Genomic DNA, 25,065 nt, shown 5'->3' on the forward strand with positions numbered 1-25,065 from the left:
CCAGGCCCGGGTTCATAGAACCATAGATGATTAGAGTTGGAAGGGACTTCAGGAGGTATTTAGTCCAACCCCCTGCTCAAAGAAGGACCAGCCCCAACTAAACCATCCCAGCCAGGGCTTTGTCAAGCTGGGCCTTAAAAACCTCTAAGGATGGAGGTTGCACCACCGCCCTAGGTAACCCATTCCAGTGCTTCACCACCCTCCTAGGGAAAAACTGGAGGTGGAGAGGCAGGCAGAAGCAGAAGTGAGATCATACAACGGGGGCCAGGAATGCACGTTGCGGAGACTCAGGTGATTGGGGGGATTAAAGGGGGATACTGTGGGGATTAAAGGGGAAGCTGGAGGCTTTTCATGGAGTTCAGTGGGATGAGAAGGGATGCCGGGAGACTGGCAGGAATTAATGGGGTATGCAGGGTGAGTTGAAGGACTGCAGGATGGTGAGGGTGTGGTGAATGGGCCTGGGTGAGTGGTGGCCACTGAGGCAGGGCTGTGAACAGGCCTAGTGGTTAGAGTGGGGGGGTGGGGTTGGGACCCAGAACTACTGGGTTCTCTCTGTATCTGCTGTGTCATTTCCTGGGAGCCAGGACTTCTGGGTTGTATCCCTGGCTCGGGGATAGGAGTGGTGTCTAGTGGTTAGAGCAAGAGAGTGGGGGCCAGGACACCTGGGTTCTCTCTGTACCTGCTGTGTCATTTCCCCTCTGGCACTGCACGGGCACAGCTCCCAGCCCTACGGCATCACAGAGTCTGCCACATCCCCTTCACGTGGTCACAGACTCTCCGGGGGGAGCATACTCAGAAACACCCCCCGCTGTGATGGGGGCCAGTGGCAGTTCTGCCCAGCCCCCCCACCAACGGCTGTGCCACCCTGAGAAAGATCAAAGGGCTGCTTTCCCGCCCACCACCAAGATCCGGGACTGTCACCAACAGTCCCCAGAACAGAGATGAGTGAGGAAGGGCCCCAGATGTTCCCAGCTGTAAGCTGGCACCCAGAGCAGCCCTGGATTTTGCTAGACACATCCCCACCGGGGACTTCTCTGTCCAGGAGAGCCCCATTCCCTGCTGTGCAGTGACCCAGCTGTGCATCATCCATCCAGCTGTGCTGTAGCCCCAAGTGTGCAGGACCTGCAGCGGCCAGGCTGATGCACGGCCAGTCCTTCCCCCCAGCCTGTGTGGTCGGCTGTGGCATGAAACTGAGACAACTGAGCCGCGCAAGCAGATGAGTGTGTGGGCCACCCTGACATTTCCTGCTTTCCAGCTCCCTGCCAGCTAGTCTGTAAAGCCCTGTGGCCCCAGGCAGATGAACCGTCCCTGCACTGAATCCGAATATGCAGGTCTATGTATGGCTGTTGCTCCCCATGGCCCTTCTTCTGCCCCCCGGGGCTTGGTCTGGTGAGTGGGGCTGCGATAGGGGTTCCCTGGGGCTTTTGGGTGAATGGGCGGGTCTGCAGGATGGGGCTCTGTGCATGGTATCCCGGGGCCTGTGACAGTCCATGCCCCCGGTGCTCCCCCGTTTCTCAGAGCTATGATAAATTCCGTACAAAGTCCCCCTTGGGAGGTATCATTGGAAAACTCATAATTAGCTGATCATCATTGACCTGGTGTAAGCGGTGTGGTGTGTAACATTATCAAATTCTGTGGTGCCATCTTAACCCAAAACTGTCCCCCACACACAAACAGCTAGCCCACCCCACTTGGCAAAGAAAGAGCTCGGGGGTCTTAGAGGGTGCCCAGGGCGGGTCAGGTTGGAAGGTCCCAGTGGCTCCTCCTGGCCTTGCAATCTCTGGGTCAGGGAATTGAGGGGAAGAAGACCCCAGGGGCATTTCTGACACTGGTAGATGGGGGTGTGGGGATTCTCCAGCAGGTGGTTAGGGCACCAGAGCACAGAGGACTCCAGCTATACCCTGAGGCTTCAACAAGGGGTTTCTCCACCCTTTGCTGCCCTGCAGTGGGGGTCACCAGGAAGAAGAGTCTGTGCCCCTTTCGTCATCAGGCCTGCCCTCCCCAACCAGTCCATATAGTTCACAGGGCTGAGGCAGAGGCTCCGTGCCTGTCCCTGGATGGCTCTGACGATGCAGTTCTTGATCCCGGTCCTGCCACATAGGCATGGCCTGGTGAGTGTGGGGGGATAGAGGGCTGTGGGGAGTGGGTCCCTCTCCCGGCAGGGCAGCAGTGAGGATCCTTCTGGGCCAAGGGGGCTCTAGGTAACCCCACAGCTGGGGCTCTGAGGGCAATCTGTGGGGTTGGGCTCCACGGGGACTCCTCTGCCAATCCGTGCCCCGAACAGGGATGCCAGCACACGGAACCATTTCCTGCATCAGTCCTTGCTCCCTGCAGGAACCTTTGGCCCGTCCCTGGGACAGGGAGTTTCAAAGAGTGCTGATGGGAACCGAGCACCTAAACCCCTCAGGCAGGTCGAGGAACGATCGCCCCGCGCCTCAATTTCCCCATCTGCACAATGGGAAGAAGGATTCTGGCAGTGTCTGTGTGGATGGGATGCTGTTTGGGGCAGGGATTGTGAGGCTGTGCAGCGCCTGGCACAAAGGGGCGGACTCTGATCTTGGTTGGGGTCTGTGCTGCACCTGGCACAATAGGGGCCCTGATCGCGATTTAGGTGCCAGCATAATGCAGAGAACAGCAAGGAGCAGCATACGGTGGGATTTTCCAACAGACCCACCCAGGGGAAGACTTGTTCACAGCTGATCACCAAAGTTTTTCTTTATTTTTCTAAGGGAAATTTGAACTTTAGGCGTTCCATCCCAAGCCTAATTTTTTTCCCAATGGCCCCAACCTGAAAGTTTTCCTCTGAAAACCTTCCAAAATGGGACAAAAAGAATCAGTTTGACCATAGAAATTCAGTAACTCGAGGCCGTGCGATCACAGACCCACTGCTGGTGCGTTTGGGGCCAAGGCTCCACCCAGCGATGTCAGAGCTTTAGATTCACCCTCTGGACCCACGGGGCCTCCTGTCTGGGGGGGAGCTTGGCAGGGGGCAGGGATCCAGGCACAGGGATCCCCCAGGGAGAGCATCACTCGTGGGCCGTGGGTTGAGGTTGTGGGATGGTCAGCTCAGTCCCAGCCTGTCCCGGGGAGACGATGGGGCCCTTTATGTGAACCTGCTTCCCCCCAGGTGAGATCATCGGGGGACGGGATGCTGGGTGTCCCTTCGGGCCCTACATGGCCTTTCTGAAAATACAACATGGAAAAAATATCTCCCGCTGCGGAGGGTTCCTGGTGTCGGAGGACTTTGTGCTGACGGCCACTCACTGCAATGGAGAGTAAGTGTCTCTGCATGGGGGACAGGTTGAGCATTAGCGGGTGATGCGGGGCCGAGAGCTCTGGCATCGTTGTAGGTCATGGGAAAGGAGCAGATCAGGGTCAGGGGGACTCCCAGTCCTAGGACAGCCGGGCAGGGCTCTAGGCTGGGGGAGCCGGGCACTGACCCCATCTGGATCTCTCCGGAGGGGTCCCCAGGATGCAAGGAGCTGAGACCCAAGGGCTGGGAGGACACCAGGCAGCAAAGGCGCTCAGGGGAACAGCACAGGGGGCCGGGGCAGACACTGGCTGGGACCCCAACGCCATGGGGCAGGGGCTCTATGCTGCAGCCGGTGCCCCCTAGAGGGGAAAGGACCCTTGTCCCCCGTTTCCCACCCCTGCAGCCAGCCGGTGCCCAGGGCAGGATGGCAGCCGGCAGGCGTGCAGTGGGGTGAGGGTTTTCAGGCTGGGAGTTGAGTCCGAGATCCCAGACTGAGAGCCCCAGGCTGCCCCGTCCCCACCTATCACTGTCCCTGCACCCCTCCCCCAGCTCCCTGCCCTGCCCCTAACGCCCCGCATGTTGCTTTTGGCTGTCACAGCAAGATCACAGTGTCACTGGGGGCCCACAACTTAAAAAGCAAACGGGAACAGAGGCGACAAGTGATCCCCGTACGTCTCAGGATCCCCCACCCGCGACACAACAAAAAGACTCGAAACAATGACATCATGCTGCTGCAGGTACCGCCCCCATCCCATCACCCCCCCAGTGACCTCACACTGCTGCAGGCCCTGCCCCCATCCCATCCCCCACCCCCAGTAACCTCCTGGCCATGGGTTAGTTGTCGTTTCTCTCTCTTTGGATTGGGACGTCTCTGCCCAGCATCAATTTAGACGTTCATGTTGGCCCTGGTGCTTGTGTCCTCTCTTGTGCACAGCTGGAGAAAAAGGTAGAGCTCAACAGATGCGTCAGCCCCATCCGCCTGCCTCCGGCCCATCAGCGAGTGCATCCAGGGGCCAAGTGCAGCGTCGCCGGCTGGGGGCGGACTAGCCCACGCTTTAAGCTGTTCGCGGATAAGCTGCAGAAGGCGGATGTAGTGGTGATGCCGGATGCCACATGTACATATGAGAACTATAACTCCTCCACGATGCTGTGTGCGGGGGACCCAGACGAGGGCAAAAACCCTTTTGAGGTGATTCTCCTCCTGGCTTCACGTCCTCCTTGACCAACTTTGTGATTTACGAGTCTGTCGGGGTCGCAGACAGGCTGCCAAGCACAGATCGAAGGGCAGGTCTCCCCCTGCACTCGGTGCTGTACAAAGGCCTGGGAAAATAGCTGCTCTTTTCAAGAGAGTAGGCAGAGATGAGGCAGTCTTCAGGGGACGGGAGGGTGTGATGCAGACAGGCGGGCCCACAGCTGGATGTTCTTTATCTGTTTCTTGTTCCATTTATAAGGGCGACTCTGGGGGCCCCCTGGTATGCAGGAGAATGGCCCAGGGCATCGTCTCCTATGGATCTGCTGATGGGACCCCCCCAGCGGTGTACACAAGAGTCTCCATCTTTATCCCCTGGATTGAGAAGATGATGAAGAAGCTGTAGCCCTGAGCCCCACTGGGAATCGCTGCAGGGGCTGGAGCTGAGCTGCTTCTGTGCTTTGGCAAGGCCCAGCCATGGGGCCTGCTTTACAGAGGGGATGAGCTCCCCGAGGCCGATCTCCCCAGCTATCGCTTTGCTCAGGCAGCGCCCAACCCTAGAGCTCAAGGCAGGGAGCCCAGGGAAGTTAGGAGCAGGGTTCCAGGCCAGCTCTCCTGGAAATTCCAGCCCTCAGGCTGTCCCTTCGCTAGGGAAACAGCAGGTTTATTTCCCCCGGAATGATGGACAGACCCAGTTCTGGGGAAGACATGGGGGTTTGTAGCTCTCTCCCATGTCAGCCGGTTCAGGGGCTGTTCATGGGAGATCCTCGTCTGTCCCTGCACTTCTAACTCCTGTGAAAACCCCGTCCTCACTGGGCCTGTCCCACGTATTAGTCACCCTCCCGCTATAAACACACTGTCCCAGCACCAGCCAGGCCTTCGGGTGTTCACTCATGGGAAGGGAACTCCGCAAAGGCTGCAGTGAGGGCAGATCAATTGACGGCGCTGATCTTCTCCGTCCCGCCTCCCCTTCCCCATGCTGATGAGTGGCCTCGTGCATCTCGCTCGCTGTTTTGTAACCAGCAATGAATAAAAATGAAGTAAAAAAACCAAGTGAGATTCTGGGAATGAGCCACCGACCTGAGCCCTGAATCCAGCACAGCCGCTGCATCTGCCAGGCGCGGGGGGAATCGGCTCCCACAGACAAAGGCTGGGCTGGTGTGTAAAATCATAGAGTTGGAAGGGACCTCAGGAGGTCATCTAGTCCAACTCCCTGCTCATAGCAGGACTAACCTCAGCTAAATAATCCCAGCGAGGGTTTTGTCAAGCCGCAGCTTAAAAACCTCTAAGGATGGAGATTCCACCACCTCCCTAAGTAACCCATTCCAAGGCTTCACCACCCTCCTAGTGAAAAACTTTTTCCTAATATCCAACCTAGACTTTCCCCACTGCAACTTGAGACCATTGCTCCTTGTTCTGTCATCTGCCACCCCTGAGAACAGCCCAGCTCCATCCTCCCTAAAACCACTTGTGACCCGTCCCGTGCCCAGGGCAGCCACCTGATAATGCCAAGGTCAGGGCAGGCTGTAAAAAAAGAGCAGATTCTCCCAACACTGGTGGGTGGCACTGAAGCCAGACTTCCCAACCAGCCACAAACTGTGCTTCTGAATCCCCACAGAAGCCAGTATGGAAATACACACAGCCCTCTTCACTGCATTTCAGCTCCTGCCTCCCAAATCAGCACTATGTCCAGTAAAGAGACCAGTTATTTAAACTCTACCCTCTTTACTATACAGGTTCCGTCTTACCCTAAGGGGTCAGCCACAGCACCAGATCAGTATAAGTTGGGATCTTATCCAAAATACCACGCTGCCAGCCAACCCTTTAGCCGGGGCCCGGGCGCTTCAGCGGGGAGAGAGGAGAGAGTTTTCCAGCAGAGCAGACCCGTGAAGAAATCACAGGCCAGCCCCTCATGAAATTAATGGCCTCCTCTCCCTCTTCTCACCCCCCCCCCCGGGCCAAAGCCCCTCCTCGCCGCACCCTCAAACAAGGAGAGAAACTAACCCAGGGGGCGCAGGCGGAATTCGGGTTCCAGCTGTCCCGATTTCATACTGGAATGGGTTAACTAGGGAGATGGTGTGTAGCAAGGCGCTGTGGCCTTCCTCGGAGCCTGGGCCTGAGGAAGGGTCACTCTGCCCTCGCTGGACAGAGCCGGGCCCTGCAGGCCCAGCCACCTGGAATCAGAGGGGTGGAGCCAGGCCCAGGGCAGGAAGAATAAAAGACTGGCCCAGTAGTTCAGTCAGGGGGAAGCTTCCGCTGCAGCCTAGGCTTGACCCAGGCCCCGTGACTGTTTGGTGTAAATGCCTTGCCACCCGGAGCCGCCAGACCTTGCTGAGCCTGCCAGGCCCGAGCAAACGGAAGGGGCTGCCCAACCCTGATGACTAGATAGGGCCGCCCGGCCCGGAAGACTGGAGAGGGCTGCCGCACCCTAGTAGCTGGGGGAAGCCAACCCTGACTCCTGGATGGGAGAAACCCCCGGGTGCCGGTCCTGACCTGGAGGAGCTGCATGACGCGGGGAAACCCTGGGAGCCCTGTGACCTGCCCTCCGCTGCGGAGTTCCCAGACTTACCGCCAACTGATGAGGAGGGACTGGCGGGCCTGCCATGAGCAGAGTACCCCAGCGACCCCGAGGAAACTGAGGACACAGGTACCTGGGGACCAGGGGAGGCAGTGGCCCAGGGACAGCAATAGCCAGTGGCTGTGTCAGAGGCAAGACCCCGTCAGCGTGTTGCGGCAGGAGCCCCGCTGACTCAGTGGCAAACGCCTTTGTCACTGCTAGGGCCCTGGGTTGGGACGCAGTGGAGTCGGGTGGGCCTAAGTCCCTCTCCCCCCTTCCCTAATCACCCCGGGAGAAAGTGCTCTCCTCTGCTGCAACAGACAGCAGAGCCACTGCTTCCCTACCTCGCCCTGACTGAGGGCTGGGGGTAATAAACTGCTTTGACTGCCTGCCCTGCTTTAGGGCCGGGGCAATAGACTGCTTTAACAGGTCACCAGTGGGAAAACCGGGGGCTAGGGACTCTTAAACACACTGCTAATTCCCCTTAGCAGAGGTGTGATATGACCCGTGCCCAGGGTTGCCAACTGATAATGCCAAGGTCAGGGCAGGCTGCAAAAGGAGAGCAGATTCTCCCCACACTGGTGGGTGACACTGAAGCCGGGCTTCCCAACCAGCCACGAACTGCTTCTGATTACCCCACACTGGATATCAAGAAGTCAGTCCACAAATTCCTACAGCCCCCTTTATTGCATTTCATCTCCAGGCTCCCAAATCAGCACTAGGTCCAGCAAAGAGACCAGTTACTTAAACTCTCTGCTCTTTGCCAAAAAGATTCCCTCTGACCCCAAGGGGTCAGCCACAGCACCAGATCAATATAAGTTTGGATCTTACCTAAAATACCACGCTGCCAGCCAATCCTTTAGTATCTAAACTAAAGGTTTATTGTACAAAGAAAGAAAGAAACCATGAGAGGAATGTTAAAGGGTTAAAGTAAATCACAGATATACAAATGATTAAAATACCATATACTTCAGGTTTCTGGAAGAAATGTGGAGTTGCAGGCTTGTGTAGTTCTCTCTGGTTCACATCCAGTACCTGGATGGGTCTAAGTCCTTCAGTTCAGTTGCAAGATGAATTGGTCCAGAGATAGGTGTGTGTCTGCAGACTAGACAGGAACAAAGACAAAATGGTTTCTCTGGCTTGATCTTATAAACCCCCTCCTCCAGCCATGTGGTCTGTGGGCAGTCACAAGACCCAAAATGGAGTCCATAGTCACATGGGCCAATCCTGGTGACTCCTCCGGTGTGCCTGGGGTCCATAGTCACATGGGACAGTCCTGATGCTTCATCAGGTAGGCTGCCTGCAATGGAGTCCAGAGTCATGTAAGCAGGTTCTGGTGACTCAGTGGTGATGCTGGCCTCTCCCTCAGGGCCCCTTGCACCTGGGAATGCCTTTATGGGCCATTATGCAGGCCATTGTTCTGCAGCCTTCCTATCTGGGGTGTTGCCCAGGCAGAACAATTTGAAATACAGATATCTCAAATACATCTATAACTTCCATTTCAAATATTACACATTATTATCTTACTTAGCACATTACAACCTTCCGAACAGTACCTGACATGGCATATCCCACATGGATTATTATGATTCTGCCATGCTGGTGTCACACAATATACTAAATGCCCCCCTACTCAAGCCAGCCCGCATGACACAGAGGGAGGGGCCACCCCGGGGTGACTAACACGTGGGACAGGCCCAGTGAGGACGGGGTTTTCACACGAGTTAGCAGGGGAGGGACTGACAAGGATCTCCCATGAACAGCCTTTCCACCGGCTGACATGGGGGAGAGCTACAAACCCCCGCGTCTTCTCCAGCGCTGGGGTCTGTCCATCACCCTGCGGGAAATAACCCGGCTGTTTCCCTAGCAAAGAGGCAGGCTGAGGGCTGGCATTTCCAAGGGTGCTGGCCTGGAACCCGGCTCCTAACTCCTCTAGGCTCCCTGCCTTGATGCTCACAGGTTGGGGCCTTGCCTGAGCGAAGCAATAGATGAGGGGGCTCAGCCTGGGGGGGCTCAGCCCCTCTGCAAGGCAGGCGCCACGGCTGGGCCTCGCCAAAGGACAGAGGAGGCGCAGCTCCGGCCCCTGCAGTGATTCCTGGAGGGGCTCAGGGCTGCAGGTTCCTCATCTCTTCCTGGATCCAGGAGACGAAGGTGGAGACTCTTGTATACACCACAGGGTGGGGGGGGAGGGTCGCATTCATGGGTCCAAAAGAGACAATGCCTTGGGCCATTCTCCTGTACACCAGGGGGCCCGCAGAGTCACCCTTCCGTCCCCTGCAGCCTGTCTCATCTCTGCCTTCTCCCTGGCAAAAGAGCAGCTATTTTCCCAGTCCTTTGTACAGCACCAAGCACAGGGGGACACCTGCCCTTTGTTCTGTGCTTGGCAGCCTGACTGCGACCCCGACATAATCGTAAATCACAACGTTAGTCAAGGGGGGCTTGAAACCAGGAGGAAAATCACCTTGAAAGAGATTTTTGCCCTCGTGTGGGTCCCCCACACACAGCATCATGGAGGGGTTATAGTGACGATATGTACAAGTGGCATCCGACTTCACCGCCACATCCACCTTCTGCAGCATATCTGTGAACAGCTTAAATCGTGGGCTTGTCCGAACCCAGCCGGCGACGCTGCTCTTGGCCCCTGGACGCACTCGCTGATGGGCCAGGGGCAGGCGGATGAGCCTGACGCATCTGTTCAGCTCTGCCTTTTTCTCCAGCTGCTCACAAGAGAAGACACAAGCACCAGGGCCAACATAAAGGTCGGAGTCTATGCTGGACACAGATTAAAACGTTTTATTAGTAAATGTTTAAGCACTACAACCAACTCATGGTCAGGAGGTCACTGGGGGCAGGGAGATGGGATGGGGACCCCTTCTGCAGCAGCGTGAAGTCACTGGGGGTGGGGAGATGGAGTGGGGGCAGGGCTTGCAGCAATGTGAGATCACTGGGGGGCAGGGGATGGGATGGGGCGGGGCCTGCAGCTGTGTGAGGTCACTGGGGGCGGGGTGATGGGATGGGGGCGTGGCCTGCAGCAGCATGATGTCATTGTTATTAGTCCTTGTGCTGTAATGTGGGTGGAGGATCTGGCAGCGCATGGGGATCACTTCTTGGCCCTGTTCCCTTTTGCTTTTTAAGTTGTGGGCCCTGAGATACACCATGATCTCTCTGTGAGCGCCAAAAGCAACATGTGGGGCGTTAGCAGCAGGGCGGGGAGCTGGGGGAGGGGCACAGGGACAGTGATATGGGGGGACGGGACAGCCTGGGGCTCTTAGGCCGAGATCTCGGACTCAGCTCCCAGCCTGAAAATCCTCACCCCACTGCACGCATTAATCCATGTGGGATAGGTCAACTCAGGTACTGTTAGAAAGGCTGTAATGTGCTAAATAAGACAACGATGTTTATGTTCATGTGTGATGTGTGAAATGGAAGTTATGGCTATATTTGGTGTATCTGTATTTCTAATTCTGCTGTCTGGGTAATGACTCAGACTGGATGGTGGCAGGACAATAGCCTGCTTAATGGCCCATTAAGACATTCCCAGGTGCAAGAGGCCCAGGGGGAGAAACCGGAGATGTACCTGGTGAGGCACTAGGACTGGCACCAAGATTTGGGAGCCTGGAGCTGAAATGCAGTAAAGGGGGCTGCGTGCATTTGTGGACTGGCTTCTGTGGGGATTCAGAAGTGCAGTTTGTGGCTGCTTGGGAAGTCTGGCTTCAGTGCCACACACCAGTGCTGGGAGAATCTGCTCTCTGTTTGCAGCCTACCCTGACCTTGGCATTATCGGGTGGCTACCCTGGGCATGGGATGGGTCACAGTGGCGCAGTCGTAACAGGATCCACAGAACCAGAATTTCTGGGTTTTGCATCAGAACCTCAGGCTATTCTAAATTTTGAAATTTGATATTGAGAGTGTTAAAGGTTAAAGTGAGTTAGAAGGAGTGATTCACAATCAGACAAAGCAATCAAGCTGCAAGCTGTGAGAGAGAGAGAGACAGGGTCTGCTGCATGAGGAGGAACTCAGAGGGCTGAGACTAGAAGCTGAGGCAAGAATCTCCAAAAACCCAAGGACAAATGAACTGGAAAAAAAAAAGCTCATCAAAGAGAGATGGAGGTGTATCAAAAACAGATAGAAGCAGCCAAAATCCAACTCCAGATCCTGGCAATGCAGAAACTGTATCCTTCTGGAAGCCCAGCTCCTCTTAACAGCGATTGGGGAAAAAAACCTCTCCAGTTTGTAGCAATGTTGATGTGTTTAATACTGATGTGGTAAATATATACAACCAGGTTAATGTTCCTCAGTCCCAGGAGGAGTATAAATGTAAGTTTCCTGTGTTATCAATAATCAATGGGGAAATGTGTATGTGTGTGGAGGGGGGTGCATGAATTCAAGCAATTGTCTGTATTGAGCCAGGTACGCTGTGACAAGGAAGAGAATGTCTCTAGTCTTGGGAGTGTGGAAGATGGCAGCTTGTATGATCAGAAAAGCAATTCCTCTGCTGAAAGAAAAACTGACTCCCAGAGCTTGTCTGTAAGCAGCCATGTGGGCTGGAACAAAGAGGAGGAATTCTCAAATTGTTTGAGTGTTACCAATAGCAGTTTATCTGCTGGGGGAGAGTTGAAATGCCAGGAAGGAAGTGTTCCTAAACCTGTGTCTGTTGGGGGTAATGACTTGCCCATGGGGGAAGCTACCCCAGTTCCCAGAAGTTTGTCTGGAGATAGCCACGTGGGTTGGGACAAAAAATGAGAAATTTCAGAGGGTTGGAATTTTGAGAATAGCAGTTTCTCTACTGAGAAAGGGTTTATATCCAACCTTCTGTCTAAAGAGCAGACAGGGTGTGCCTCTCTGCTTGTGCTAATTGAGGGGGTGCCACTGATCTCGGATTTGGTCTTGGACTTAACTGAAACCCAGAAAGAATCTGTGGGGTTCGGGGAAATGTTTCTTTAAAGCAACCTCTAGATGAAGAGGGAAGAGACATTTCTGTGAAGAGTGGCTTATTCCCTAGAACTGCTTCTGAGAGAATAAAACCTCCTGATAGTTTTTGCAAGCAGTTTTCTGCAACCGAAGGGTGAGAAAGTGAAGTGATTGTTAGGTCAGGATGAGTCACTGCCTGTGGCAAGCCACAGTTCACATATTAAGAGACTTGGTTCAGTTTCTAACGGCCAGAGCTTTTCACAGGTGGATGGATTCACTGACTGTGTTTTAGAAAGGTCCAGTTTGAATACCTTGGAAAAGGTTCCAGATGGGGTGAAAACTATGGAAAAGCTTAACCAGCCCTGCAATCCAATGGCTGTGCTTGATCATTACAGTGGGGAGACAAAGATGTTGGAACCTGAATGTCTCCAGGCTGGTAGCTCTGTAATGAACAGATAGTGTCTCGATTGCAAAGGAAAGATTGGGCAGCTATAGTTACACAGCAGGACAGTTTTGAAATTGGTCCCTTGGAAGAAGACAGGGGGACAGGCAAACTCTCACCTCTGAATGCTGTGGATGTATAGTGTAGTCTCTTAGTGGATCCAGGTACATCTGGTGCTAGGTGGAGTCAGAGACTGGCAGTGAAAAAACAACAGAACCCTGTTTGTGAAAGGCTAGTGAAAGTGGTTGATGTCTCTTTAAAACCTAGTCCAGACTTGAATCAGATAACAGTTAAGACTTCGGAAACTTGTGAACTAGCTAGTGTGTGTGTATGTGTTTGGGGGGGGAGGGTAACGCAATTACCTCCCAGGCATGGGGGAGGAAAATCCACACTTAGCTGTTAGCCAGGAGGACTCATCTCGGGGGTGGCCAGCTGAAGGCGGGTTAAATGTGCCCGGGACGGCTCTGAATTTGAGTGAAAGTCAGAATGAATTTGTTAGGGCTCAAAGAGGAGATGTTTCTTTGGAGGGGGCCAGAATGGGGGTCCAAAGGCTAGCCCCAGCAGGGGGAACAGGCAGATTTTTCATGCATGAGTGCTTGCTGTACAGAGAATTTCCTCCAGGGGAAAAGCAGCCTCATGGAAAAAACTGCCATCAACTTATAGTGCCTGAGGGATGTGAAACTGAGCTGTTAAAGTTGGCTCACAATGATCCCTTTGCAGGACATCTGGGAGTAGGAGAAATTTGTGACAGGCTAATACAAAACTTGTATTGGCCTTACTTGTCTGACACAGTGAGGAGTTATTGCAGGAGCTGTGATTTGTGTCAGGAGCATAGAAGTTTGAAGGGTCCTAGCAAGGTACCCCTGCAGCCTTTCCCCGTTATTGGGAAGGTGTTTGCCAGAGTGTCTGTGGATATTGGGGGGCCGCTCCCTAACCCTTCCAGAGATGGGAAGGAGTATATTCTGGGGTGGGTGGATTTGGCCACCATGTACCCTGAGGCTGTGGCTTTATCTGATGTTAAGGCTGAGATAGTGGCCTCAGCTCTGTTTAGTATTTTTAGCCAGGTGGAGTTTCCCAAGGGAATCTTGTCAGACCGGGATACCAATGGTATGTCAGTTGTGTGTGAGCAGCTATGGGAAAGGTGTGAAATAAGTCATCTGAAAGCTGCCCCTTATCATACAGAGACCAATGGCTGGGTAGAAAGGTTTAAGAGGACATTGAAGGCCATGCTAAAATGTATGTGGGCAGACCCCCAGAACGACTGGGGTGTCTTGTTACCTTATCCGCTGTATGCGTACAGAGGTGTACCCCAAGACCCTACAGCGTTTGCTCCTTTCGAGCTGCTTTATGGGAGGCAAGTCAGGGGACCCCTGGATCTGATTTGTGATTCCTGGGAGAGTAATACAGAGGTGACAGAACAACCAGTGGGGGAGCATGTGTCACAATTCAAAGAAAGCTGGCAAGATAACATAAGAGGAGCATAGATTATACACTAAGAACCCACTATTGAGCTAACTGAACACTTACAAATGTTTGTAAAAACTGAATAACAATGTTACCTGCATAGTGAACCTTACAAAGAAAAACCTGTTTTAACGAAACATGCTTTTACTGTTAACATTTGTCATTGTTAAATCTTGTAGTTAATGTGTTGTTAATGCAAGAATTGCAAAAATGTACCATGTGCCTGATATTTTGTAAAACCCTTGAAGCATGTTGAAAACTGAATGAGGGGGGCCCTTGGGGTGTATTCAGGAGCTCCGATTATTCCTTTCTACACCAGTCTCGTGTTGGGGGTGTCATAATGGGTAGATGGGGGGGGGGGGGTGAGAGCATTTGTCATATTGGTTAACACCAGTGTGTCATAATCATAATAATTCATGTGAGATATGCCATGTCAGGTACTGTTAGGAAGGTTCTAATGTGCTAAGTCAGATGACGATGTTTATGTTCATGTGTTATATGCGAAATGGAAGTTATAGATATATTTCATGTATCTGTATTTCTAATTCTGCTGCCTGGGCAACACCCCAGATCGGATGGCAGCAGGACAATATCCTGCTTAACGGCCAATTAAGACACTCAGGAATGCAAGGGGCCAAGGAAGAAACGAAAGGCAGACCTCAAAGAGTTACCAGGATTGGCCCATGTGACTCTGGACTCCACTTTATTTCTTGTAACATCCCACAAGACAGCAGGGCAAGAGACTGAGGGTATATAAGGCCAAGCCACAGAAACCATTTTCTCTTTCTTCCTGTCCAGCTGCAGACAAGCACCTACCTCTGGATCAATTCATTTTGCAACTGAACTGAAGGACTGAGCCCCATCCATGTGTTGGATATATACCAGAGGGAACTATATAAGCTGCAACTCCACAGTTCTCCCAGAAACCTGACGTATACGGACTTACAATCATTTGTAGGTATCTGATTTGCTCTAATCCTTTAACCTTGCTCTTATGGTTTATTCCTTTCTTTTTGCAATAAACCTTTAGTTCTAGTTACTAAAGGATTGGCTGGCAGCGTGGTATTTTGGGTAATATCCAAACTTACATTGATCTGGTGCTGTGGCTGACCCCTTGGGGTCAGAGGGAACCTTTTTAGTAAAGAGCATAGAGTTTAAATAACTGGTCTCTTTACTGGAACTAGTGGCTGATTTGGGATCCAGAAGCTGAAATGCAGTAAACGGGGCTGTGTGCATTTGTATAATGGCTTCTGTGGGGATTCAGAAGTGCAGTTTGTGGCTGGTTGGGAAGTCTGGCTTCAGTGTCACCCACCAGTGCTGGGAGAATCTGCTCTCCGTTTGCAGCCTGCCCTGACCTTGGCATTATCAGGTGACTGCACTGGGCACGGGATGAGTCACATCCCCTGGAAGATCTCTGCGCACCCCCACGTAGCCCTGGTTGAGAACCACTGCTCTATGTGCAGCTGCGAGTGTGTATTTCATCCTGTTATGCGCCATGGTCTATAGAAAGGGAGACATCTACAAGGTTACTCAGTCCTGTGCATCTCTGCCAACCGGAAAATATCATGCCACCGGGGTCAGAATAGCCACGTGACCAACTGCAGCTAAGCTGAGCCTGCAGCACAGTGGTCACGCAACTCAAATTGCACCGGGCCTCCAACAGGAAATATTTTGCAACACCCACAGCACATCTATCACGTCTTTGTCGACTTCAAGAAGGTGTTGACAGAGCCTGGCACGAAGCTCTGCGGGCAACCATGAAGTAGACCAGCGTTGGTCGTAAGCTTATTTTTCCCATTAAACAACCGTGTGCCCAGGCTGATAGTGCAGTTCTGATCAGTGGCACAAGAGGGGAATGGTTTTACACCACGGTTGGAGTCTGGCAAAACCGCCTCCTTTAGCCCACGTTGTTTGCCATCTATGTGAAGTGCATTGTGACCCATCCCGTACTCCAGGGCAGCCACCTGAAAATGACAAGGTCAGGGCAGGCTGCAAACGGAAAACAGATTCTCCCAGCACTGGTGGGTGGCACTAAAGCCAGACTTCCCAACCAGCCACAAACTGCACTTCCGAATCCCCATAGAAGCCAGTCCACAAATGCCCACAGTCCCCTTCACTGCATTTCAGTTCATGGCTTCCAAATCAGCATTAGTTCCAGTAAAGAGACCAGTTATTTAAACTCTATGCTCTTTACTAAAAAGGTTCTCTCCGACCCCAAGGGGTCAGCCACAGCACCAGATCAATATAAGTTTGGATCTTACCCAAAATCCCGCGCTGCCAGCCAATCCTTTAGTAACTAAACCTAAAGGTTTATTGTAAAAAGAAAAAAATAAGCCATGAGAGAAATGTTAAAGGGTCAGAGCAAATCAGATACATACAAATGATTGTAAATCCATTTACATCAGGTTTCTAGAAGAAATGTGGAGTTGCAGCTTGTACAGTTCCTCTGGTACACATCCAACACCTGGATGGGTCTAAGTCCTTCTGTTCAGTTACAAAATGAGTAGATGCAGAGGTAGGTATGTGTCTGTAGCTGGACAGGAAGAAAGAGAAAATGGTTTCTGTGGCTTGGCCTTATATACCCTCAGTCTCTTGTCCTGCTGTCTTGTGGGATGTTACAAGAACTAAAACGGAGTCCAGAGTCACATGGGCCAAAAGTGGTAACTCTTCCAGTCTGCCTTTAGTTTCTTCCTGGGCCCTTTGATTCTGTAAAGGTTTTGATGGGCCATTAAGCGGGCTACTGTCCTGCCACCTCTCCGTCTGGGGTGTATCCCAGCCAGCACAATTTGAAATGCAGTTACATCAAATATGTCCATAACTTCCATTACAGATAGAACATGTGAACATAAGTATTGTCATCTGACTTAGCGCATTACAACCTCTTTAACAGCACCTGACATGGAATATCTCCATGAATTATTATGATTTTGACACACTGATGTTAACCAATATGACAGATGCCCCTCCCCCCCAATCTACCCATTATGACACCCCCAACACGAGACTGGTGTAGAAGGGAGCAATCGGAGCTCCTGAATACACCTCAGGGGCCCCCCTCATTCAGACAGCGTGACACGCATAACGATGGATGCCCTGGAAAAGATCACATTTGCACCGTCGGTATTGGGGGATGAACAGGCTCAAAGCTTCGACTGGCTGATGACACTGACGGTTGGGCAGGCCAGGATGAGGAATTTGTGAACCGGGAGAAACGATTGGCTGAAACCTTGGCATAGTAGGTCCTGGAAATGGATGCAGAGAAAGCTGGGCTGAGACAAGCCGACGTGCTGGGATCAACCCATGCATCAAGAGCTGGAGCCAGTGGAACAGGTCAAGGAGCTGGGGGCAGTCCCCACCGACGAGGGGTCAAAGCAGAAAGTCCAGCAAGAAAGGCACAAACAGCAGCAGGGCCGGCGAAGCTAAAGCTGGTTACAGCAGGCGCTGGTGGTCTCTGGTTTTTGGTCTGCGCGTGAGTTGTGGACCCTGCTGGCAGAACCCGAATGGCCAATATGGATGGAGCTGAGATACATCCATAAAATCCCAGGCATCTCCCACCTCGGCCGTGTCCCAAATGACGGGGTCCGGAACACCATCGCCCCGTGGGCTGCGGCGCGGAAGATGTCCTGACAACCGCGAAGGAGTTGCCATGGTCTGGCCATGTAACAAGATCATCCTGCCTCTCTAAGCTCATCCACCCAAGGACAGGCAAGGGAGGAGATGGAGAGGCTGGCAAGCAGGACGAGGACATACAACGGGGGCCAGGAATGGACATCGCGGAGACTTAGGTAACTGGGGGAATTAAGGGGAAGTTTGGGGAATTGACGGGGTGGTCGGGGGGAATTAAAGGGGAATATTGGATGGATTAAAAAGGCGGTTGGGGGAATTAAAGGGGAATATTGGGGAATTAAAGGGGAATACTGGGGTGATTAAAGGGGAGGCTGAAATCTTTTCAGGGTATTCAGTGGGGTGAGAGGGGATGCCGGGAGGCTGGCAGGAATTAAAGGGGTGTGTGGGGAGCGTTATAGGACTGCAGGATGGTGAGGGTGTTGTGAGGGGGCCTGGGTGAGTGGTGGATACTGAGGCAGGGCTGTGAGCAGGCCTAGCGGTTAGAGTGGGGAGAGGGGTTGGACCCAGAACACCTGGGTTCTCTCTGTATCTGCTGTGTCATTTACTGGGAGACAGGACTACTGGGCGATATCCCAGGCTCTGGGAGGGCAGTGGGACTTAGTGGTTAGAGCCGGGGAACTAGGGGCCAAGATGCCTGGGTTCTCTCTATACCTGCTGTGTCATTTCCTCTCTGGCACTGCACGTTCACAGCTCCCAGCCCTGTGGCATTACAGAGGCTGCCACATCCCCTTTGTGTGTTCACAGACTCTCCGGGGGGAGCATTCTCAGAAACCCTCCCGCTGTGATGGGGGCCGGTGGCAGCTCTCCCAGCCCCCCCACCAATGGCTGTGCCACCCTGAGAAAGATCAAAGAGCCACGTTCCCGCCTACCACTGAGATCCGGGACTTTCTCCCACAATCCCCATCACAGAGACAGGTGAGGAAGGGCCCCAGATGTTCCCAGCTGTGAGCTGGCACCCAGAGCAGCCCTGGATGCTGCTAGACAAATCCCCACAGGGGACTTCTCCATCCAGGGAAGCCCCATTCCCTGCTGTGCAGCGACCCAGCTGTGCATGAGCCATCCAGCTGTGCCATAGCCCCAGCTGTGCAGGACCCGCAGCGGCCGCGCTGATGCACGGCCGGTGTTTCCCCCCAAGTCCTTGTTGTCGGCTGTGGCTGGAAACTAAGATGCCTGAGCCCTGCATACAGATGAGTGTGTGGGCGACCCTGAGGTTTCCTGCCCCCCAGCTCCCTGCCAGCTCAGTGTAAAAAGCCCTGCGGCCCCAGGGAGATGCGCCATCCCTGCACTTACTAAGAACATGCAGGTCTGCGTCTGGCTGCTGGTCCCCACAGCCCTTCTCCTGCCCCCCGGGGCTTGGTCTGGTAAGTGGGGCTGAGATAGGGGTCCCCTGGGGCTTTGGATGAATGGAGGATCTGCAGGATGGGGGTTCTCTGGGTGGTATCCCGGGGCTTGTGACAGTCTATGGCCCCGGTACTCCCCCCTTTTACAGAGCGATGATAAATTCCGTACAAAGCCCCCTTGGGCAGTATCATTGGAAAACTCATTATTTACTGATCATCATTGTCCTGGTATAAGACGTGTCGTGTGTAACATTATCAAATTCTCTGCTGCAGCGTTACTAAGACCCATTCCGAGGCTGGGGAGCGTCCAGAAAACTGTCCCCCACACACAAACAGCTAGCCCACCCCTCAGCCGCCTGTCAACACCACCAAACGGGCCGTCACCTGGTGATGTGGCCACTCTCCGGCAGGAAAAAGGGGACAAAAACTCCCTCTAGGCAAAGAAAGAACTGGAGGGTCTCGGAGGGTGCCCAGGTGGGTCAGGCTGGAAGATCCCAGTGGCCCCTCCTGGCCTTGCAATCTCTGGGTCTGGGAATTGAGGAGAACAACAGCCCCGGAGCATTTCTGACGCTGGTAGATGGGGCTGTAGGGATCCTGTGCCAGGTGGTTAGGTCACCAGAGCCCAGAGGACTTCAGCTGTACCCTGAGGCTTCCCCGAAAGGTTTCTCCACCCTTTGCCCCTCTGGGGTGGGGGTCGCCAGGCAGCAGGGTCTCTGCCCCTGTGGTCACTAGGTCCTGCCCTTCATTCCCAGTCCATATAACTCCCAGGGCTGACACAAAGGCTCTGTGCCTGTCCCTAGATGGCTTTGACGATGCAACTTGATCCCAGTCCTGCCGCTCAGGGCACGGGCTGATGAGTATGGGGGGATAGAGGCCTGAGGGGAGTGTGTCCCTCTCCTGATAGGGCAGCAGTGAGGATCCTGCTGGGCCAAGGGGGCTTTAGGTAACCCTACAGCTGGAGTTCTCAGGGCAGCCCATGGGGTTGAGCTACATGCAAAGGGATGCTGGCCGTGGAGCTGATGCACAGGGACGGCACCCAAAAAATTTGAAACCATTTCCCTCATCATTCCTTGCTCCCTGCAGAAACCTTGGGCCCGTCCCCGTGGCTGGGAGTTTCAAAGAGTGCTGATGGGAACCGAGCACCTAAACCCCTCAGGCAGGTCGAGGAACGATTGCACTGTGCTTCAGTTTCCCCATCTGCACAATGGGAAGAAAGATTCTGGCAGTGTCTGTTTGAATGGGATGCTGCTTGGGGCAGGGATTGTGGGGCTGTGCAGCGCCTGGCACAATGGGGTGGGCTCTGATCTTGGTCGGGGTCTGTGCTGCGCCCGCACAAGATGGACCCTGATCTCGGTCTGGGTGCCAGCATGATGCAGAGAACAGCAAGGAGCAGCATACAGTGGGATTTTCCAACACATCCACCCAAGGGAAGACTTGTTAACAGATCATCACCAAAGGTCTCTTTATTTTTCCAAGGGAAATTGGGACTTTAGGCATTCCATCCCAAGCCCAATTTTTTTCCAATGGCCCAAACTTGATAATTTTCCTCTGGAAACCTCCCAAAACAGGGCAAAAAGAATCAATTTCACCAGAGAAATTCAGTAACTCAAAGCCGTGCGATCACTGCCCCACTGCTGGTGCATTTAGGGCCGAGGCTCCACCCAGCAATGTCAGAGATTTAGATTCATCCTCTGGTCCCACGGGGCCTCCTGTCTGGTGGGGAGCTGGGCAGGGAGCAGGGATCCAGGCACAGGGATCCCCCAGGGAGAGCATCACTCCTGGGCTGTGGGTTGAGGTTGTGGGAGGGGCAGCTCGGTCCCAGCCATTCCCGGGGAGACGATGTGGCCCTTTATGTTAACCTGGTTCCCCCACAGGTGAGATCATTGGGGGACGGGAAGCCCGGCCGCACTCCAGGCCCTACATGGCCTATCTGAAAATACAAGATGGAAAAAAGATCTTCCGCTGCGGAGGGTTCCTGGTGTCAGAGAACTTTGTGCTGACGGCCGCTCACTGCAATATAGGGTAAGCGTCTCTGCATGGGGGACAGGTCGGGCGTAAACGGGCGAGGGGGGGCCGGGAGCTGTGGCACGGTCGTAGGTCACGGGGAAGGAGAAGATTGGGACGGGAGGAGCTCCCACCCCCAGGACAGCTGGGCAGGGCTCTGGGCTGGGGGAGCTGGGCACAGACCCCATCTGGATCTAGCGGGGAGAGGTCCCCGGGGTGCAGGCAGCTGAGACCCAGGAGCCAGGAGGACACGGGGCAGCGAAGGCGCTCAGGGGAACAGCACAGAGGGCCGGGGGAGACACCAGCTGGGACCCCAACGCCATGGGGCAGGGGCTCTGTGCTGCAGCCAGTGCCCCCTGGAGGAGAAAGGCCCCTTGTGCCCCCTTCCCACTCCCTGCAGACAGACAGTGCCCACCCCCGGGGCCGGATGGCAGCCGGCATGCATGCAGTGGGGCGAGGGTTTTCAGGCCAGGAGCTGAGTCCGAGATCTCGGCCTAGACCCAAGCTGCCCCAATCCCCCATATCACTGTCCCTGTGCCCCTCCCCCAGCTCCTAGCCCTGCCCCCAATACCCCACACATTGCTCTTGGCTCTCACAGCAAGATCACGGTGCATCTGGGGGCCCACGACTTAAAAAGCAAAAGGGAACGGAGGCGACAAGTGATCCCCGCACGCGCCAAGATCCCTCACCCAGAATACGACACTAGGACTAATAACAATGACATCATGCTGCTGCAGGTACCGTCCCCATCCCATCACCCCAACCCCAGTGACCTCACACTGCTGCAAGCCCCGCACCATCCCATCACCTCGCCCTCTGTGACCTCACACTGCTGCAGGTCCCACCCAACCGTGACCTCACACTGCTGCAGGCCCTGCCCCCATCCCATCCCATCCCCCGCCCCCAGTGATCTCACACTGCTGCAGCCCCCTCCCCAAACCCAGCACCCCACCCCCAGTGACCTCCCGGCCATGGGTTGGTTGTCGTTTCTCTCTCCTGGGATTGGGACATCTCTGCCCAGCATCGACTCTGACGTTTATGCTGGCCCTGGTGCTTGTGTCTTGTCTTGTGACAGCTGGAGAAAAAGGCAGAGCTCAACAGATGCGTCAGCCCCATCCGCCTGCCCCGGGCCCATCAGCGAGTGCGTCCGGGAGCCAAGTGCAGCGTCGCTGGTTGGGGCCGGACTAGCCCACACTTTAAGCTGTTCGCGGATAAGCTACAGAAGGCAGACGTGGTGGTGATGCCGGATGCCACTTGTAGATATCATCACTATAACCCCTCCACGAATCTGTGTGCGGGAGACCCAGTCGAGGGCAAAAGCTCTTTCGAGGTGATTCTCCTCCTGGCTTCAAGTCCCCCTTGAGCAATGGTTGTAATTTAAATGGTTGTGATTGTCGGGGTCGCAGTCAGATTGCCAAGCACAGATCGAAGGGCAGGTCTCCCACTGCGCTTGGTGCTGTACAAAGAAATGGGAAAACAGCTGCTCTTTTTCAGGGAGGAGGCAGAGATGAGGCAGTCTTCAGGGGACGGGAGGGTGTGATGCAGACAGGTGGCCCATGACTGGATGTTCTTTATCTGTTTCTTGTTCCATTTCACAGGGCGACTCTGGGGGCCCCCTTGTGTGCAGGGGAACAGCCCAGGGCATCGTCTCCTATGGATCTGCTGATGGGACCCCCCCCGCGGTGTACACAAGAGTCTCCACCTTTATCCCCTGGATTGAGAAGGTGATGAAGAAGCTGCAGCCCTGAGCCCCACCGGGAATCACTGCAGGGCCAGAGCTGTGCCTTTTCTGTCCTTTGGCGAGTCCCAGCCATCGGGCCAGCTTTGCAGAGGGGCTGAGCCTCCCAGGCTGAGCCTCCTCAACTATTTCTTTGCTCAGGCAGCACCCAACCCGTAAGACTAAAGGCAGGGAGCCTAGGGGAGTTAGGAGCCAGGTTCAAGGCCGGGTCCCATCAGCTCCTGTGGAAATCCCAGCCCTCAACCTGCCTCTTGGCTAGGGAAACAGCCAGGTTATTTCCCCCGGGGTGACGGACAGACCCCAGCGCTGGAGAAGACGCAGGGGTTTGTAGCTCTCCCCCGTGTCAGCCAGTCGAGGGGCTGTTCATTGGAGATCCTTGTCCATCCCTGCCCTGCTAACTCGTGTGAAAACCCCGTCCTCACCGGGCCTGTCCCATGGGTTAGTCATCCCGGGGTGGCCCCTCCCGCTGCAAACACCCTGTCCCAGCACCGGCCAGGCCAGTGGGCTTTCGCTGGTGGGAAGGGAACTTCGCAAAGGCTGCACTGAGTGCAGATTAGTCGACGGAGCTGATCTTCTCCGTCCCACGTCCCATTCCCCGCGCTTCTGAGCGGCTGGTTGCATCTCGCTCGGTGCTTTGGAGCCAGCATTGAATAAAAATGAAGTTAAAAAAACAAGCAAGATTCTGGGAATGAGCGACCGACCCGAGCTGTGAATCCAGAACAGCCACTGCATCTGCCGGGTGGGGGGAATCAGCTCCCACAGACAAAGGCTGGGCTGGTGCATAATATGCTAGGCTGGGCCCTGGGAACGGGGAGCTGGGGAGTGGCAGCGGGGACTGAACCCGTGTGGGGCTGGAGGAGTCCCCGCTGGCCGGGGCAGAGCTGCAGAGGGAACCACAAGGAGAAAAGATGCCTGGGCAATCGGGTGGTCGTACCCCAGAGGTTCAACTTCCGGGAAAAAAGTGGAACAGGTTGGAAACTGTTCTAGTGACAAATAATCAATTGGCCTCTCCCCATCTCCCATCTCCCGGATCCATCTGTCTGTCTATCGGCCCCACTCCCCCGGTGAAAGAGCCGGGCATGCCCTATAAAAGATATTGCCTCCCGCAGCTCAGCTCTCTGCGAGTCTGTACAGCCTCTTCTCGCCGGTCTGGTTTTGACAGGTCTGAGAATGGCAGGTGTGTCTTGGTAGCTAAAGACACTTTCCTTTTCCGTTTTTGTGATGGCCTCGAATAATTTTCAGCAGCATTCCCCCCTGCCCCCTGCCGATAATGGTCACTTTGGTGCAAAGGAGGGCAGGGGGATCCCTAAGAAGTCCCACAAACACCTTGCCTTGACTGAAATCAAGGGGGAAAATTGTCATGAAAAGTATCTCCCCTTCTTGCGGGATGGAGCCGGGGGGTGGGGGCGGGGGCAGTTAAAATTGGAAACCCCGATCAAAAATTTCAGCCGGATCAGACAAGCTGCCATTAAATCTTCCTGGGTGACATTGTCCCAGTTCTGTCCCCGACACGCCTTTCTCGCCCTGCCTAGGGTGGCCAGAGAGCAGGCGGGAAAAATTGGGCTGGGGGGTGATGGGCGCCTATATAAGAGAAAGGTTAACAGGTTGAGAGCAGCTGCCCCCAAAGCCCACTTGCCCCGCTCCCCTCTGACACCCAGTCCCTGGCGCTGGCTACTCACAGAAATCCCAGCTCTACGGCCCCCACGGGAGGCACCTGTCCCTGCTTTCCCCAACCCTCGTTCCACTAATCACACGCTGCCAGCTAGGGGCAACGTTTCCTGATAGCTCCTCAAGACGCTTCCCTGAATTCAGCCATTGCTGACTGGTACAACAAGATCAGGGTTTTCCTGAACCGCCCCCACCATGCACTAAGACATCTCCTCCAAGGTCTGCCTCAGCCGGTGGTCATACCAAATCCACCGTCCGTCTCCTCCCTTGGCTGGCTCTCAGATGGGGCAAGGGTGGGCAACCGGCCCTTGCAGCATGCAGCCTGGGGTGTGGACTCTGAGGGGGGCTGGCGAAAACGGGGCCGATGCCCCAAACCAGCGGAGTGTCCTGTGATCCGGTTTCCCCCCTCCCACACTCAGTGTGAACGACTGCAGCCCTCCACCCACCTTCCCACGGCGTCCCCCCACAGTCCCCTTATGCCCTCTGCTCTTTCTCCCCCCCCACACTTAGCAATATACAGTCACTGATCCCCCAAACCAACCCCCCGGCCAATGCAGCCCCCGTCCCCCGAGATCAGTCCCTCACCCCAGATCGGCTGGCACCTAGACTGGACACCAAAGATGGCGCCTGGAGTCAATCCGAGAGGAAAAGTCTCCGGCATCCATGCAGCGTCTCCAGCCTGTTCAGACGCAAAACTGCAGGGAAGACGGAAAATTATCCCGGGGCTTCTTCGTCTTTCCTTCATTCAGCCTCCCCAGGCCATATATCCTCGCACGTCGCGCACCCATCGCCAGCCCTTCATCCTGCGACTCGTGGCCATCAGATTCTGATGCTCCTTCCGACTGGCAGTGGGTTCATAGAATCCTAGAAGA

The 25,065-nt window shown here is 54.5% G+C and overlaps 2 protein-coding genes across 2 annotated transcripts; both read left to right on the forward strand.

Moving 5' to 3' along the window:
• The first annotated feature begins 1,325 nt into the window (after window positions 1-1,325).
• Window positions 1,326-4,848, forward strand: LOC137160021 (mast cell protease 1A-like). The gene is made up of 5 exons (XM_067558479.1): window positions 1,326-1,389; window positions 3,128-3,275; window positions 3,852-3,990; window positions 4,188-4,442; window positions 4,705-4,848. Exons 1-5 carry the CDS (start codon window positions 1,326-1,328, stop codon window positions 4,846-4,848), a joined length of 750 nt encoding a protein of 249 aa, XP_067414580.1.
• Window positions 4,849-18,740: 13,892 nt separating this feature from the next.
• Window positions 18,741-23,180, forward strand: LOC137160022 (cathepsin G-like). The gene is made up of 4 exons (XM_067558481.1): window positions 18,741-18,804; window positions 20,658-20,805; window positions 21,386-21,524; window positions 22,386-23,180. The coding sequence occupies exons 1-4, from the start codon at window positions 18,741-18,743 to the stop codon at window positions 22,533-22,535; spliced, it is 501 nt and encodes a 166-aa protein (XP_067414582.1). The 3' UTR covers window positions 22,536-23,180.
• The last annotated feature ends 1,885 nt before the right edge of the window (window positions 23,181-25,065 follow it).

Source organism: Emydura macquarii, unplaced genomic scaffold, assembly GCF_026122565.2.
Source record: "Emydura macquarii macquarii isolate MOO-44397 ecotype Brisbane River unplaced genomic scaffold, CSIRO-AGI_Emac_v2 contig_2107, whole genome shotgun sequence".
Lineage (NCBI taxonomy): Eukaryota > Metazoa > Chordata > Testudines > Chelidae > Emydura > Emydura macquarii.

Bases quoted from the DNA above. Each gene is read 5' to 3' on its own strand.
- LOC137160021 (XM_067558479.1), top strand. From the start codon at position 1,326: ATGCAGGTCTATGTATGGCTGTTGCTCCCCATGGCCCTTCTTCTGCCC. The intron at 1,390-3,127 runs GTGAGTGGGGCT...GCTTCCCCCCAG, and splicing joins GCCCCCCGGGGCTTGGTCTG to GTGAGATCATCGGGGGACGG. The intron at 3,276-3,851 runs GTAAGTGTCTCT...TGGCTGTCACAG, and splicing joins GCCACTCACTGCAATGGAGA to CAAGATCACAGTGTCACTGG.
- LOC137160022 (XM_067558481.1), top strand. From the start codon at position 18,741: ATGCAGGTCTGCGTCTGGCTGCTGGTCCCCACAGCCCTTCTCCTGCCC. The intron at 18,805-20,657 runs GTAAGTGGGGCT...GTTCCCCCACAG, and splicing joins GCCCCCCGGGGCTTGGTCTG to GTGAGATCATTGGGGGACGG. The intron at 20,806-21,385 runs GTAAGCGTCTCT...TGGCTCTCACAG, and splicing joins GCCGCTCACTGCAATATAGG to CAAGATCACGGTGCATCTGG.